Consider the following 17,774-nt stretch of genomic DNA (forward strand, 5'->3'; position numbering starts at 1 on the left):
AGTCCAGATCTTTCACCCATAGAAAACATTTGGCGCATCATAAAACGGAAAATATGACAAAAAAGACCTAAGACAGTTGAGCAACTAGAATCCTACATTAGATAAGAATGGGTTAACATTCCTATCCCTAAACTTGAGCAACTTGTCTCCTCAGTCCCCAGACGTTTACAGACTGTTGTAAAGAGAAAAGGGGATGTCTCACAGTGGGAAACATGGCCTTGTCCCAACTTTTTTGAGATGTGTTGTCATGAAATTTAAAATCACCTAATTTTTCTCTTTAAATGATACATTTTCTCAGTTTAAACATTTGATATGTCATCTATGTTCTATTCTGAATAAAATATAGAATTTTGAGTCTTCCACATCATTGCATTCCGTTTTTATTTACAATTTGTACTTTGTCCCAACTTTTTTGGAATCAGGGTTGTGTATATATATAGAATTAAATATGAAAATATAATTAAGGTTAGTTGAATAGCTGACTATAGACAATAAATGGATGACTGTTACAAAATAATTATTCAATACCAATGTAATAAATATGTAGAAATGTATATTTATAGTTGTATATACAGATTTATCTGTTATTTTAGCCTGAATGTAATCCCATCAACAGTGATATTTTCAGACAGTTTGCTATGTGTAATGTATGCCGATCTGTCTGAGCTGTTTGACCTTTACATATTCTGTTAACATTCCCAGCCTGATGTTTGTTTGCTGCTTTGTTACAGTATTGGAGAGAGCCTCATTGTCAGCGGTGGCGGTGAACAGAGAGGTAAAGCACACCATGTGACTGCTGGGTATCAGGGGAGATTAGTGGATAGGTAGGCGCATGTCTGTAACTGTCTGTGTAGATTGCTATGTCTCAGTCATCTTGGTCCGTCCTGATTTGAACTGTCATCCCCCCGACCTGGTGATGAGGTTGCCTCTATAATATTTCATCCTCTGTTTTTGGACCTGCAATGTCACTACTGCCAGAGTCAGTGGAGGCAGAGCACTTTGACGGACTATCCCTGCTCTACTGGTAGGTTGTCCTTGCTTTAATGTAATGATCTGGAAAAGGTGTGCATGTCTTTGAGTCTAATTTCACTCCTGCCTGATGATAAGATTTAATCTTCTTGGGTTGGGTTGAAAATGTGGCAGTGGGATACTCTCTGAATGACTGTAAGGGTTAGGTTAGCAGTGCATGTGTAGGTGAAGAGGATTTGCAGTGTTTATGGAGTTGAAGTCGGATTTAAGCACGCACACAGACTGTTTGACTCTGAAACCCTACAATTATTCAAAGCAGAGTGCAGTCACAATCTGTTTGTACTTATTTCTATATAAGGAAGAACACACAAGGACAAGATATTTTGTCATGGGAAATCCATGGTACTGGAATTCTGTAGAATAGAATTGTTTAGATGCATTATAGACTGCATGCAGCATGGTTCCTCAGCGTGTATCCTCACGTGGCTCAGTTAAGTGATCAGTTTTAATGCTTCATCTCCCACAACACATCTGTTATATTTAGTAAACCCAGACCCTCGTGCTGATTCTAGATTAAACTAGAATGCATTTAGTATGTATTCAGAGGAGGGAAGAGTTCACTTGAGGAGGAGTTTAAACACACCAGGTCAAACATGGAGCAAACCATCTTCGCTTTGGTGTTTATTTCCACCTTGGCTTTACCCAAACTTGCATGTCTGCAAAGCTAATTTTCATGATTTCCAGACTTTCACTGGTTCCTCACACTAATTTCACACATTAAATGCAATAAGGAAAAGTAAAAATTCTCTTATTTATTTATAACATTTGTTTTTAAAAACAACAGCAACATTAAAAGCACTTAAAGATCTGCATTTAATATTCATTTTGAAACCACCAGAATCCAAGGGCTAGATAATAGTACAGCTTTTGAAAAGTGTGTTCTTTCTGGCTGTTACTAGGGCTTAATTTACACAGAGATCAGATTCTTGTTTAACAATTTAGAGGCACATGTTTTCAATATGAGCAGAATTTACTTATGAAGTACCCCAGATCAGCATTCCTTAAATAACGATTAGGTAGTGATTTTGAATTATCGAACAATCAATCGCTTAACTCCGTTTAAAACCCACTGCTGTTCCTTTCAAATTTAAAGTTAGCTATTTGACGCATTTTCAGCTCTTTGTTTCACACTGTACAAATATAATTAGAGGATAATAATATTAAAGATGTTTTTCAGGACAATCATGGGTCCCCACGGCATTAACCGTGCTGTGCAAAGACTGGAATTCTCTGACTGCAGACAAGGACTTGGTGAGAACTAAAAAAAAAAAAAAAGGCTTCAAAAAAGCATGTTCATTTATTTTACCATCAGTTTATTTGTTGATTCATTATAAAATGAAATAATTATTCAGTTCTATGATTTACATTGTTTCTACTGCAGCTACATACAGTAGATGATAATAATAATTACAAAGAGGTGTTACAAATGGAAGGTACGTTGCACTGGTACTACAACCTCCAAACCTTTGCTTTTGTCTGTCAGGGGTTAAGATTATTGGAGGTTACAGAGGGCTGAGCGGTGAGGAGTTTGGGATTTTCATTAAGCGAGTGTTACCTGGTGGCATTGCAGCACAGGATGGTATGTTGGACTTTAACACACATCACATATCTGTAACTGAAATAACAATATTTCAAATAATGAATTTCTTAATTCTATTTCTGCCAGGACGACTTAAAGCAGGTGACCTTATTTTAGAGGTCAACAACATGAATTTAGCAGGCGTTACAAATGAAAGGTAAACATTTTAATACAAAGAAAATGAGGAATGCAATATTGATGAAGATGAACATCATGCACAAACAATCTCTGCTCTTATACACGCTGTAAACTGCTGCTCAAACTATATTATGTCATGATCTCATTAATTAATTACTTAATTAACACACACACACATATATATATATTGGGTAAAGGAAAGCTGTGTACTGTGTTTTGTCAGGGCAGTGGATATTCTGCGTATGGCATCAGCCACAAATCACATGTCTCTTCTGGTCGCTCGCGACGAGGAGTCCAGGTACATAAAATCTTTCAGCCATGCTTCTTATGATTCATTTCATTTATTTATTTTTTGATAAGATGTCTTCGTCTGTGGTCCATGTTATAAAATGGATGTTGGCTTATGCTAGATCATGAAATGTTAGTTTTTCAGGTCATCATCTGCATTAATCCTGTTAGTGGGAGAGAATGCAGCCTCTTGATTTTTTTTTTGATATAAGTCTAAAAATAGTCTTAATACATTAAGTACATTAAAGACTTACATTTAATTAAGACTGTTGTAGCATTTTCTTTACGTTCTGCCCTCTTAAAAGTAATTACTTTACTGGGGAAATATTCCTGAACACACACCTTAAGTCAGAACCAGATACGATTCTGGTTTACTGTTATATAACAATCAGAATTTGGTATCAAGGACATCTGTCTGAATCTGCTGATGTTCAGTTGAGTTAATTGAGTTGGCATTGTGCAGGGTGCTGTGACTCTCTGTGGCAAAACACACAGCTAGAGCTAGATGCATGTTGACGTATTAGAGCCACTGGTCAATCAAATGCCACCTGGACTTAATGTGCAGTATAAGAACAATCCCGACCCTATGAGGAGGAACATTCCTGCTGATGGACAACTGGTCATTAAAATGTCTATGTTTCAAACTGAATGCTTGCTTGGTCAATGATTTGCTCATTTGTACTGTATAGTTTATGTGTTATACATGACAGTCAATCCATCCATCCATCCATCCATCCATCCATCCATCCATCCATCCATCCATCTGTTTAAATTTAGAAGAAGATTTTCAGGATATAATTATTATTCTGCTTATCAGACTGTTTATTTGAGTGTTATATTTATTTGATGAAGAAAAGAATATGAATAGTTAGATCTATTCTCAAATAATAATAAAAAAGCAGTTTATTTTAAGTGGTACAACTGGCAAACAGTGATCAAATCACAAAGTAATTATTCCAGTTCCACTGTCTAAAGCTTTACTTTAAACTTCTGCAATAGATTTCATAGGTTTCGGGTTCGAACCTCATGGCCGACGGGGGCCTTCCTGTGTGGAGTTTGTATGTTCTCCCTGTTTCTGCATGGGTTTCCTCCAGGTGCTCCGGTTTCCCCCACAGTTCAAAGACATGCAGGTTAGGTAAAATACCCAGCAACTGGGGTTGCACAAGACAGTGCATATTTAGTGCCAGTCCTAAGCCTGGATAGACTGAAAAAGGTTGCGGTAGGAAGGGCATCTGGTGTAAAACCTATGCCAAATCAAATTTGCGGACCATGATGATCTGCTGTGGTGACCCCAAATGAGAGCAGCCAGAAGAAGAAGAAGAAGAAATTTTATATAAAACAGATTGGAAAGTGCATCATTCATTAGCATTGACAGTAACCTAGTGCAAATGTTTTGACACAAGCTATAAACAGAAACATCCATGGCTGATGTGGATTGGTTGCTTCAGAATATATAACTCCTCCATCCAGACATGACTTCTGTTACACTTGTAAATATGTATGAATGAATGAATGAATGAATGAATGAATGTATCAATGAATGAATGTCAATGAGTAGGGTAGCATCGATGAAAAATTAACTATGTGTATTTTCTTAGGCGTGAGTTTGCTGAGCTCATGGAGAAATATGGCTCCAACACCAATACAAGTTCAGGAACGGGCAGGATTTCTCCTACTCTGCTCTCTACAGGTATTTTCATTATGCTTATGTAGAACATTTTGGAATAATTGACAAAAACTAAAGTCAGTTTTGAAGTTTTGCAGGTACGCATGCTTTTAAAGAGTCTTCATTCACCTTTAGATTGTCGATATAAAACTACACCTGGAATCACAGTGCTAACAGACAACATGACACAGCACAGAGCTACAAATTTAAGTGACTTTCCCTTACCTCTGACACTGTACCCTTCAACAAGGCACTTAATCCCTCTGGGCAAACACAGGAAAGAGCAAGGGCCATTAAGTAGAAATACATCCTGTCAGTTTATAGAGGGCTTGTTTTTCTTTTCTTTTTTTGGTCAATTTGTTAATTAAAAATCAGTTCTTTTTTCAGGTAAACTAACGGACACTGTATCATCGTCATCATCATCTAGATCAACAAGCCCTCAGATCTTGAGTCCTAAAGACTGTAGCACAAACCCACAGGTCTGCTGGTAAGATCTATACCGTGGAACTTTGCACATAAATATTAATAATTACATGTAAACTAAGGTTAGCTTACATTTGTATTGCTGCCTGCTTTAATTCATTTGAATTTCACTGATTTACTTGGTTCTGTGTTTTTATTTATTTATTTTTAAAATGTAAGATCTCAAAACTATCCCAGGCGTCAATTAATAGACTGCTAAGTTAATCATGGAGTGATTTTGAAAAGCTGTGTTCCTGCAATGACAGATGTTTGTCCTGCACAGGTGGAAAATCCTGCAAAAGATTAGTTCAGCTCAGAAAAATAAATCCGCTTGTAAGTAATTATATTGGCCACAGTTGTCGTTCTTTTTTTTTCTCAACTCCCTCAGCGACTGCATGATTCAGCTGATATGTGTTGCAAAGGGAACAGGACTAGGCTTGGTCATAAAAGGTGGCGCAAACCGTGTAGAAGGGCCAATGGTGTTCATTCAGGAGATCATACCTGGAGGAGACTGCCAAAGGGTGAAACTCTGCATCAGTTGCCTTAGCTTTTAGATAGAATATAATGAAATGTTTTTGGATATTATATCAGGAAATGAATTGTCAAAATGTTTCACTTTGAGTAAGAAATTTAATTATTGATTTTTTTTTCTGCTGTGTGTCATGTCAGGATGGAAGACTAAAAGCAGGAGATCAACTCGTATCAATCAATAAAGAGTCCTTAATTGGAGTAACACATGAGGAGGCCAAAAGCATACTAACTAGAACAAAACTCAGGTAAAAGATTTTTTTTTCAATGTCCACGCTCATATTTTTGTTTGCATGCTTTATAAAAAGTCTTTAAAGTTGATTGCATGTGATATCCACTCAGACCTGACCCGACAGTGGAGATAGCGTTTATCAGGCGGCGGTCTTCCTCTGGCTCCAGCAGTGGTCCACACAGCCCCATTTCCCTGCAACCACTATTGACTACAGGCTCCCAGCTCAGACCACTGGCCCTTGGCGGTGTAACTATAACCATGCCCGGAGGGCTAATGCCTAAAATTAGTCCTACCCCTACCTCTGGAAGTGAGACTCTGCCTTCTGTCAAACTTACTCAGGTAAGACATTGGGTAAGACATGTAGGTTTGACTGAACAAACAATCCCATTCTTTGTGAGAATCTTAATTAAACTGGACGTTGAACTTAGATGCATGTAAAGAAAAGATGCCTTCAAAGATAATGACATTAAACATTTATACATAAAAAGAAATGTACTATAAAGAGCAGCAAACAACAACAACAATGTTAATATCTGGTGTGACAACCCTTTGCCTTTAAAATACATCAGGTACACTTTGTGAAGGTTTATAAAGAAATTGGCTAGTATATTTTTCTAAGCATCTTGGAGAATCTGCTACGGTTTTTCTGAAGTCAATGACTGTTGCATTTGCTTCTGTTTTTCCCTCACAGCCTTCATTCGGTTTTTTTTTCTGTCTGAAAAGTGGTCTATTATGTAAAATGTTGCCGCCTTTACTGATATACAAACCTTTTTCTGTGACATTTAAGTCTTAATGGAATAAAAATAATGTTTGGAAATCTAAAATGTTTTTACTTACAAAACAGTAAATGCAGAAGTCATAAAATAGTCACCTATGTGTATTGGGGAAAAAAATCAGGGATTAAAAAAAAAAACCCCACCAACAATGCCTAAGGTTTTTGACAGTACTGTACCTGATGAAGTGAATAATGACAGAGATAATAAACCTTTATGATATGTTCAGGCCAGGAGTCTTCAATCCTATCTTCAAAAAGCCAGTGTGGCTGGGTTTCATCAAAGCAATTAAGAGAAACACCTAATAAATATGTAAAGAACAAGAACAAGTAATTAGATTAGATTAGATTAGATTAGATTAGATTAGATTAGATTAGATTAGATTAGATTAGATTAGATTAGATTAGATTAGATTGAACTTTATTGATCCCTTTGGGAGGGTTCCCTCAGGGAAATTAAAATTCCAGCAGCATCATTACAGGATAAACAGAGAATAGAAAATAGAGAAAACTTCTAGACAAATTAAATTAAATTAAATTAAATTAAATTAAATTAAATTAAATTAAATTAAATTAAATTAAATTAAATTAAATTAAATTAAGTATTTACAACCCCGATTCCAAAAAAGTTGAGACAAAGTATGGTACAAATTGTAAATAAAAACAGAATGCAATAATTTACAAATCTCAAAAACTGATATTGTATTCACAATAGAACATAGACAACATATCAAATGTCGAAAGTGAGACATTTTGAAATTTCATGCCAAATATTGGCTCATTTGAAATTTCATGACAGCAACACATCTCAAAAAAGTTGGGACAGGGGCAATAAGAGGCTGGAAAAGTTAAAGGTACAAAAAAGGAACAGCTGGAGGACCAAACTGCAACTCATTAGGTCAATTGGCAATAGGTCATTAACATGACTGGGTATAAAAAGAGCATCTTGGAGTGGCAGCGGCTCTCAGAAGTAAAGATGGGAAGAGGATCACCAATCCCCCTAATTCTGCGTTGACAAATAGTGGAGCAATATCAGAAAGGAGTTCGACAGTGTAAAATTGCAAAGAGTTTGAACATATCATCATCTACAGTGCATAATATCATCAAAAGATTCAGAGAATCTGGAAGAATCTCTGTGCGTAAGGGTCAAGGCCGGAAAACCATACTGGGTACCCGTGATCTTCGGGCCCTTATATGGCACTGCATCACATACAGGCATGCTTCTGTATTGGAAATCACAAAATGGGCTCAGGAATATTTCCAGAGAACATTATCTGTGAACACAATTCACCGTGCCATCCGCCATTGCCAGCTAAAACTCTATAGTTCAAAGAAGAAGCCATATCTAAACATGATCCAGAAGGGCAGACGTCTTCCCTGGGCCAAGGCTCATTTAAAATGGAATGTGGCAAAGTGGAAAACTGTTCTGTGGTCAGACGAATCAAAATTTGAAGTTCTTTATGGAAATCAGGGACGCCGTGTCATTCGGACTAAAGAGGAGAAGGACGACCCAAGTTGTTATCAGCGCTCAGTTCAGAAGCCTGCATCTCTGATGGTATGGGGTTGCATTAGTGCGTGTGGCATGGGCAGCTTACACATCTGGAAAGACACCATCAATGCTGAAAGGTATATCCAGGTTCTAGAGCAACATATGCTCCCATCCAGACGACGTCTCTTTCAGGGAAGACCTTGCATTTTCCAACATGACAATACCAAACCACATACTGCATCAATTACAGCATCATGACTGCGTAGAAGAAGGGTCCGGGTACTGAACTGGCCAGCCTGCAGTCCAGATCTTTCACCCATAGAAAACATTTGGCACATCATAAAATGGAAGATACGACAAAAAAGACCTAAGACAGTTGAGCAACTAGAATCCTACATTAGACAAGAATGGGTTAACATTCCTATCCCTAAACTTGAGCAACTTGTCTCCTCAGTCCCCAGACGTTTACAGACTGTTGTAAAGAGAAAAGGGGATGTCTCACAGTAGTAAACATGGCCTTGTCCCAACTTTTTTGAGATGTGTTGTTGTCATGAAATTTAAAATCACCTAATTTTTCTCTTTAAATGATACATTTTCTCAGTTTAAACATTTGATATGTCATCTATGTTCTATTCTGAATAAAATATGGAATTTTGAAACTTCCACATCATTGCATTCCATTTTTATTTACAATTTGTACTTTGTCCCAACTTTTTTGGAATCGGGGTTGTACATATACAAATATAAAAAAGAATAAGATATGGAAAAGAAGAAAGAAGAAAGAAAAAAAAAGTCCAGCAGGAGAGGTATTGCACATTATATTGCACATTTATATTGCACATTGTCCAGTATTGCTTTTTGTCAGGCTAGGCTAGGCTAGGCTACTGCTCATTCCCATCCTCTGTCCTCCTGTTACCCTTCCTCCCCCTGAGAGAGGAGGGGATTAATTAAACATGAAGTCAAGTCAAGTTTATTTGTATAGCACTGTTAACAATAGACATTGTCGCAAAGCAGCTTTACAGAAAATTAAAGACTTTCAACATGAGCTAATTTTATCCCTAATTTATCTCCAATGAGCAAGACTGTGGCGACAGTAGCAAGGAAAACTCCCTCAGACGACATGAGGAAGAAACCTCGAGAGGAACCAGACTCAAAAGGGAACCCATCCTCATCTGGGTGATAACAGATAGCGTGATTATAAATAACTCCCTTCTATAACAATGTCTTATATAGTCAAAAAGTATAACCAGGAAAATCATAGTTTTAACATGAAGTCTGTTTTGTTAAAGTCATAAACTGTTCATTGATGGAGACTTGAGTGCAAAACTGTTCACAACTGCAGTCCTCAAGTTAGCAAATCAACTGTAGTCCTCAGACATACAGTAGATGTATTACTGTAAGTGACCAGAGCCGTCTTCCAAGTGCGACTTTTGACTGTCTATATGGGGCCGTCCTCTACAGGGGCGATGTGGAAGTATCAGGTCAATCATGTAGTATCGGTCTGTTTGGTTGTAATAAAAGCCCGTAGCCATACTGGACCTTCACTGGACTGGACTGCTTAAGATCCACTGGTTTAGGTGGGTCATCAGTTTCTGTTGTAGCTGACAATGAAACACTTAAAAAAAAATCTGTCTCATACTGTTTGCCCCCTCTCTCTTTGGTGTAGGTACGAGCAGTACCAGTAAAACCAGAGCTTCCTTCAGTCACTACCCCTGACAGTGCCTGCACAACAGTGGACAACTCGGGTACTGCAAACCCTTATCAATGTAGCAACCAATCATTTCTATTTAAATAGGAACTGGATTAGCTCCATACATTTAGGCCTGAATGTTCACTAAGTCTGATTTTGCTAACTGATGTTTTAGAAGAGTAGAGCATTAATTAAAAAAGAAAATCAGAAAATATTATATTCTGGAGCAAGGAATAGGACTCATGCGTAACCTGGATTACATGTCCACTAGAACAAACATTTGGAATGTACTGATGAGTGTTTATTATTAAAGATAATCTAGTCAACTGGTGACTGCATTTTCAGACTAAAATGGATGTTATTAACACTTTAATTTCAGCATAATCCACCGGGATAAGACAAAAATAAACTGATGTCACTGTGGGTCAGGTACAAACTGTGTTGTTGAGGAGCAGCATGACTGAGGGTTTTTTTGACATCTCTTTGCCTAAAAATGTGCAGAACTTTCAGTTCATACTGTATACATTACAACACACACATATACAATGTCTTGAAAAAGTATTCATCCCCCTCGGTGTTTGTCCTGTTTTGTCACATTACAAGATGGATTTAAAATGGATTTTTGGGGGGTTAGCACCATTTGATTTACACAACATGCTTCCAACTTTAAATGTGAAATTGTTGCTTTATTGTGACACAAACAGTAATTAAGCTGAAAAAAATAGAAATCTGGAGCGTGCATAAGTATTCAACCCACTCTAAAAGTCAATACTTTGTAGAGCCACCTTTTGCTGCAATTACAGCTGCAAGTCTCTTGGGTTATGTCTCTATTAGCTTAGCACATCTAGCCACTGGGATTTTGCCCATTCCTCAAGGAAAAACTGCTCTAACTCCTTCAAGTTAGATGGGTTGCGTTGATGTACAGCAATCATTAAGTTATGCCACAGATTCTCAATTGGATTGAGGTCTGGGCTTTGACTAGGCCATTCCAAGACATTTAAATGTTTCCCTTTAAACTACTCCAGTGTAGCTTTGGCAGTATGTTTACTGTTTCACTGTCCTGCTGGAATGTGAACCTTTGTCCCAGTCTCAAACCTCTGGCTGACTCAAACAGGTTTTCCTCCAGAATTGCCCTGTATTTACTGCCATCCATCTTTCCTTCAGTCCTGACCAGCTTTCCTGTCCCTGCAGATGAAAAATATCCCCACAGCATCATGCTGCCACCACCATGCTTCACTGTAGGAATGGTGTTCTCAGGGTGTTGGGTTTGTGCCACACATGGCATTTCCCATGATGGCCAAAAAGTTCAATTTTAGTCTCATTTGACCAGAGAATCTTCTTCCATGTGTTTGGGGAATCTGCCACGTGCTGTTGGGCAAACTCCAAACGTGTTTTCTTAAGCAATGACTTTTTTCTGACTACTCTTCCATAAAGCCCCACTCTGTGGAGTGTACGGCTTAAAGTGGTCCGATCGACAGATACACCCATCTCTGCTGTGGATCTTTGCAGCTCCTTCAGTGTTATCTTTGGTATCTTTGTTGCATCTCTGATTAATGCCCTCCTTGCCCGGTCTGTGAGTTTTGGTGGGTGGCCTTCTCTTGTCAGGTTTATAGTGGTGCCATATTCTTTCCATTTTGCTATAATGGATTTAATGGCACTCCCTGGGATATTCAAAGTTTGAGATATTTTTTATAACCCACCTCTGATTGATACTTCTTCACAACTTTGTCTCTGACCTGTTTGGAGGCTCCTTGGTTCTCATGTTGCTTACTAAGTAGTGTAGCAGAGTCAGGGTCCTTCCAGAAGAGGTTGACTTATACAGACATCATGTGACAGATCATGTGACACTTTGATTGCACACAGGTGGATCTTAATCAACTAATTATGTGACTTATGAAGTGAATTGGTTGGACCAGCTCTTATTTAGGGGTTTAATATGAAAGGGGGTGAATATCTATGCACACTCCAGATTTCTGGGTTTTTTTTTTCATTTTAATTATTGTTTGTGTCACAATAAAACAACAATTTGCACCTTTAAAGTTGAAGGCATGTTGTATTAATCAAATGGTGCTAACCAGGGCAGGAATTTCACGAGGGCCACGAGGGCCATGGCCCTCGTGCCCTCTCAATTTGGCCTTGTGCCCTTAGAAAAAAAATATCTGCCGTAAGGCCACAGTGGCCTTGATGCCCTGCGGTTTTGCGGTTTTGTAGTCTGCCTCGTGACTGCCAATAGGCTTTAACATCACCTGCATCTATTGAGAAAAAAATACGTCTTTTGATGACATTCTGGATTCTTATTGGGCAACTCATCAGTGGTGGATCAGACTCGAGCCTGGCATGAACTGCTCCGACGTGCTATAATGACACCAATCTATCACCAGCCAACCAGGAGACTTAATCAAACGCATCCCCTGCCACTTGTGTCCGCATCTGAGACGTTGAATTTTCACAGAAGGAGGGAAGAAGTTGTCTGAGGTAAGACTGTGTGATAAATTAACGAACGAATAAGATAGGAATTTCAACATATAGGGCTTAAGTTTGTTACCATTAAATAAGCATTGCTTGTACAGTAACATTATGTCGTTACAAAATTGACCCACTTTTAACATGCCAAGTACCGACTGTAGCCGGTAACAAATGCTAATTAGCTTGCTGTCAAAAGTGCAAAGACAAATTGCTCTGTGTAAATTAGGAAATGGCGCAACTTCCTCTGTAGCCGTCAACGGACAAGCACGGACTTGTCTTGAGTTTTGAGCCAATCACAACAGGGCAGCACTGTGGCCTGAGGTAAAACATGATAGTTTAAAGTTTGTTTAAATTACAAAAATGAGTACACCCAATGACTGTCTCATATACTCTTCATATACTCATACTGTTTAAGTAATGCAATAAAACTAATCTTTAAAAGTGGTATTTACTCAAACTGTCTGCATAGAATGAACTTTGGGGTTAACAGTGTAATAGTGTTGCAGTGTTCTGCAAATTTGCAATTTAATATTTCAGATCCTGAGACATGAAAGTGCTATTTTAAAAAATAAAAGGTCAGAAATGTTTTCTTTGTCGTCTATTTAGTTCATTTTATTTCCTCAATAATTTTCCTTGATTGAGAAATCGGTCTGGGCTCTTATGGGTTAATCAGTAGCCTGCATGCTAGTATATGTTCCATTTACAGTCAAACATTTTGATGGACGCCAGGCTCAATTTTGATTAATCAAAAATCTGCATAGTAGTACAATCTGAAGATGCTCTTGCACATTCGGTGTCAATCGAACAAAAATTATGGGAGGATATAGGTTTAATAAATTTTACAATTTTTGAAGTGAGTGATGGATTGATAAGTTTAGATGTGTTCAATATTTTCTTATCTTCAGACATAATAGTGTAGGAGATGTTTCTTTACCTGCTTGATAGTTTCAACTGAGACTCCAGTCTTCCTCAGAAGAGTCATTAGTCCTTAAATTAAATTCATTATAGATGTGAACTTAATCATTGTTTTATTTTATGGCCTTGGTGCCCTGGCTTTTGGCCTTCGTGCCCTCAAAAAATTGACAGCACAAAAGGCCAAGTGGCCTTGCCCCTAAAATGACGAAATTCCAGGCCTGGTGCTAACCCTCCAAAAATCCATTTTAATTCCATCTTGTAAAGTGACAAAACAGGACAAACACCGAGGGGGATGAATACTTTTGCAAGACATTGTATGTGAGAAGCACTTTGGAACTTTGTAGCTGAATTAATGCTGTAGATTTGTTAATATTTTTGTGCAAATACAGAAACAAATATGTTTATGCCATTATACTGTACTTTTTTTGAGTTTATTGTTGTGTATGGAGAACTTGAATACAGTCGTAAGTGTGGGTGTTTTAGTCCCTTTTCTTGATTTCTAAGGTAACTGGAGAGAGTCAGGTGATATTAGTGATTGCTGTTCTTGAGGAAGGTCCCATATCTCTGTAGAGAAGTGCTTTGTGTCTATGGGAGCTCGGGGTAAAATGAAAATAAAATATGTTTAATTTTGCCAAATTATTAGAGACTAAAATATACTTGCAATATTGTAGTTTTCAAGGCATAGTTAAGATGATATGATCCTTGGATATCCATATTAAATATATACTTTTCATCTAGTTTTGTCTTCAGATGTCACAACTGCCTGTAAGTTCAGCACTATGGTCACGGGCACTCAGCCAAAACCTTCCTCACTCACATCGAGCTGCCGAATCAGACTGGAAAAGCTGGAGCAGGTTTGTTCCTTACCTCATGCAGGTCAAATGCAGGTGAAGTAACCAGTATACAATAACATTTCATTCTGCTAACCCATGCTCTCTCTTACACTGAGCCATTACTGCTGTGTATCATGTGGAAACAAATTAATGACTCTGCTGGATGCTATAAAGATGAACGTCATTAGTTTGCTCTTGCTGTGCAGTAATGGGAAATTTTGATAGCAGCTGTTCTGCAGCTTTTCCCATGTTCAGTCACACCAGGCCATGATTATTTCACTAGATTTCATTTAAAGTAGTTTTATATAGCTATATTTGTTTTAAATTCTTTAAAACTGTTGTACTTTGAAAACGTAAAAAATACATGTTGAAAAAAATGATGAGAACATGAAAAGGAAGGCGAAAGTATGAGAGTGAAAGGAAATTACACTTTGACTGAGTTTTTGTAAGAAGACACTTGTCGTATCCCCAGGCACTGGAGGTTATGGGCTTAAAGCTGATGGAATCTCAGCTCCAGACACTGAAAGAGAGACTTCAGGTGGACCAAGGAGGAACCGTGGCCTATGGAGGTGAGGAATCTCAGGTTCATTATTAGCCCCATTCTGCAAGCTGATCAAATCATGGTAAATAAAAATATAAAACTTGCGCTTTTTTGTGATCATTGGAAATACAACGTACAATACAGAACAGTCGACTACATGTTCGCTAGAATACGTCATGAGTTTTATTTTGTTGTGAATCAGATTTTGAGACTCTGACGAAGGAATTCTTGAAGTTGACAAACAAATCCGGTGTGCAACAGCAAACATCCAGAGTCACTTCTGATGATCTGACGGACTCTTCATCAAACCCACAGGTACAGATTTTACATTTTACTATTTAAAATGTTGTGTTCCAAAACACATCTAAAAGGTTTAAATGATATAAAAGGTATTATGTTTATTTAAAAAAAATAAAAGTACTGTATATAAGTATGGAGCATAATTGATACTATTGACTGGAGTGAAAATGATGCTATTACTCTGTGGGTAAGATGCCACTTTCTTTCTTGTGGATTGAGGGAAACTATTCAATTGTGGCTGTGTGTAAACGACTCTTTAAGGAAGAGTTCGTGTCTCCTCCACATGTGTTCAGATACAGTGACAGAACTGAAAGAACCATGTATTAATCCTTCACCATCCTTGCTTAGTAATTGTGCATTAGGGGAGAACTAGCTAGTGGGTGGAAATTGGCAATGACTAAAATTAGAAATAAATGGTGCAAGAAACTTGGTGGACTTGCTGAAAATATGTTTCTCTGTGTGTTCTCTGAGGTACCAACATGTGACTCTGATGACCTGGATGAGATGGAGAGAATAAGAAAAGATCACATTGAAGCCTTAAGAGAAATAAAGAGACTGCAGGTGAAATTTATAATTATAAATAATATCAGTTTATGTACGGTAGACATGCGGATGGTTTGTGCAGGCTTAATTCTTATTGTATTTAAAGGGAAACTCCATACTGAAACACATAAATAGCCACTGAAACGAACAGTTAGAGGTTGTCTGCCATATTGACATCACAAGGGGTTAATAAAAAAGCAAGAGCTTATTTTCTCATTCACCATTTTTTAAGCTAATTTTTAATGTAATATTAATTAGAAAAACAATGTAGCAGGAGTGGAGACAACAAACACCGTACATAAAATAGCAGAATAAAAGCAAGAAGAACTTTATTCATCGCACGTACACTTGTGAAATTCCTCCTCTGCATTTAACCCATCTGAAGCAGTGAACATACGTATACATGCCAACACACAAGTGAGCAATGAGCACGCACGCACGCGTGTGCGCACACACACACACACACACACACAGCAGTGGGCAGCCATGCTAACAGTGCCCGGGGAGCAGTTGCGGGTTCGGTGCTTCGCTCAAGGGCATCTCAGCCGAAGGCCGCCCCCAAAGTTAACCTAACCTGCATGTCTTTGGACTGTGGGGGAAACTGGAGCACCCGGAAGAAACCCACACAGACACGGGGAGAACATGCAAACTCCACACAGAAAGGCCCCTGTTGACTGCTGGGCTTGAACCCAAAACCTTCTTGCAGTGAGGCGACAGTGCTAACTACTACACCATTGTGCCGCCCAACACCACCATACCGCCCTAAAAATGAATAAAAGCAACACAATTATATATCTGACATATGGCAGATATTCGGCTTGGCTAGTTAGTGTTCTGTGAGATGAAAAGCGTGATGGTATTGATGGTGGTATCATGAAGGTTGAAGCTTTAGAACATTGTCTGTTTGAACAGAGTGTACAGATGAGGATATGAGAGCAGATTAAAGGACTAAAGCACTGCTGCATCACTCTCGAGTAGAGATGAAGCAAGGGATAAATGCCACTAGTGCTTCAATCAGCAGGTAGTTAAATGGCATAATGGTGAAAGTAGGAAATGGTTAACCAAAGTGAAAATAGTCAAACATATCAAAATAAGCTTAAACATGTCTAAATAATCTCAAACTTAAAAGAAAAAGTCAACTCAGAAAATTAATCTTCGATACACTGAAAAGCAAGTAAATTATAAAGATTTCCAAGTGGTTCCGGGTGGATTTCCCTCCCTTTATGTCTGTAACTATTTACAAAGGGGTCATTATTTGGATTTAACTTAAGTTTAACTCCAACAGGATAGGGTGGCTGAGTCTGAGGCCCTTTGTCAGGAAATGCAGCAGGAGCTGACTAAAACCAAGCAGGTGAGGGCCTGTCACTTCACATCAGATCATTTCATGATTATATTTTATATTTGCACAGTTTTCAAAGTGCCCCTAGGGGGAGCTCTCTTCCAGCTGCCTTGCTGTTTTACAGTAAATCCAGTTTTGTTTAAAAATAGCAGCTTTTTTTTTGGTGAAGTGGCTATTGCTGAAGGTGCAAAGTATGCATACACATCTTTTTGGCATATCTATATAAATATCTGAAAATATTTTGTGTTTATATCATACGTCATTCATACTGTACTTAAATGCTCCATTCTTAGTATTATGTGTATGATGGAATAAGCTGTCCTGGGTTCAGGAGGCATGTACCACCCACTGTATGTGGGAGTTGGAGTGTGCAGGGCACAGTAAAGATTGGCGCTTGTGTGTAGAAATAGTTCTCTTCAGTGAGTCATGAAAAATGGAATCAACTCCAAGCAGCGTTATCAGTTCAATATGTTACATAAATCACATTAGTATGTCAACTGTAATCAAATATGATTAACACCAGATGAAGGTTTTGAGTGATTGTATTGGTGTATTGATAGAATGCATAGAGAGTTACTGAGCATGTTCATCGTCTTCAAGATATTCAGTGGGAGATTGTCACATAAGTTTTGAAGCTCTTGTTGGAATGTTAAAGAAATCCCCCAGTGAAGAGAACACATATAAATATAGCTATGTGGGTATTTTATGTATCACATTATTCATTTTCACAGCCACTTGGCCTGAAAAGATACCTGAGATTTATCTTTTTATTCTTCGTCCTCATCCTTCTGTTATGTATGTGAGAATATTCCAGTACTACATCTGGTTCAGCTGATCTTTTTTTTTTTTTTAAATTCAGTTATTACCATTTAAAGATGAAGAAAGGAGGGTTGAATCACTGCTCTTAATAATATAACACAAAATTTGTTGCAAGAACATGCAGTGTATACAATTATTCTATTAT

The 17,774-nt window shown here is 37.9% G+C and overlaps 1 protein-coding gene across 1 annotated transcript in view; it reads left to right on the forward strand.

Moving 5' to 3' along the window:
• Nucleotides 1-962: 962 nt before the first annotated feature.
• The window catches only part of stxbp4 (syntaxin binding protein 4), a 51,446-nt gene continuing 34,634 nt past the window's right edge, over nucleotides 963-17,774 (forward strand). Inside the window, exons 1-16 of the mRNA XM_060939023.1 lie at nucleotides 963-1,024; nucleotides 2,207-2,280; nucleotides 2,513-2,608; nucleotides 2,696-2,765; nucleotides 2,970-3,044; nucleotides 4,633-4,724; nucleotides 5,088-5,187; nucleotides 5,551-5,683; nucleotides 5,832-5,938; nucleotides 6,033-6,261; nucleotides 9,850-9,928; nucleotides 14,005-14,108; nucleotides 14,560-14,656; nucleotides 14,831-14,943; nucleotides 15,400-15,489; nucleotides 16,757-16,822. Of these exons, the coding sequence (XP_060795006.1) occupies nucleotides 963-1,024; nucleotides 2,207-2,280; nucleotides 2,513-2,608; nucleotides 2,696-2,765; nucleotides 2,970-3,044; nucleotides 4,633-4,724; nucleotides 5,088-5,187; nucleotides 5,551-5,683; nucleotides 5,832-5,938; nucleotides 6,033-6,261; nucleotides 9,850-9,928; nucleotides 14,005-14,108; nucleotides 14,560-14,656; nucleotides 14,831-14,943; nucleotides 15,400-15,489; nucleotides 16,757-16,822 (1,587 nt within the window). The remainder of the gene's footprint in view (nucleotides 1,025-2,206; nucleotides 2,281-2,512; nucleotides 2,609-2,695; nucleotides 2,766-2,969; nucleotides 3,045-4,632; nucleotides 4,725-5,087; nucleotides 5,188-5,550; nucleotides 5,684-5,831; nucleotides 5,939-6,032; nucleotides 6,262-9,849; nucleotides 9,929-14,004; nucleotides 14,109-14,559; nucleotides 14,657-14,830; nucleotides 14,944-15,399; nucleotides 15,490-16,756; nucleotides 16,823-17,774) is intronic.

Source organism: Neoarius graeffei, chromosome 14 (assembly GCF_027579695.1).
Source record: "Neoarius graeffei isolate fNeoGra1 chromosome 14, fNeoGra1.pri, whole genome shotgun sequence".
NCBI classification, from domain to species: Eukaryota; Metazoa; Chordata; class Actinopteri; order Siluriformes; family Ariidae; genus Neoarius; species Neoarius graeffei.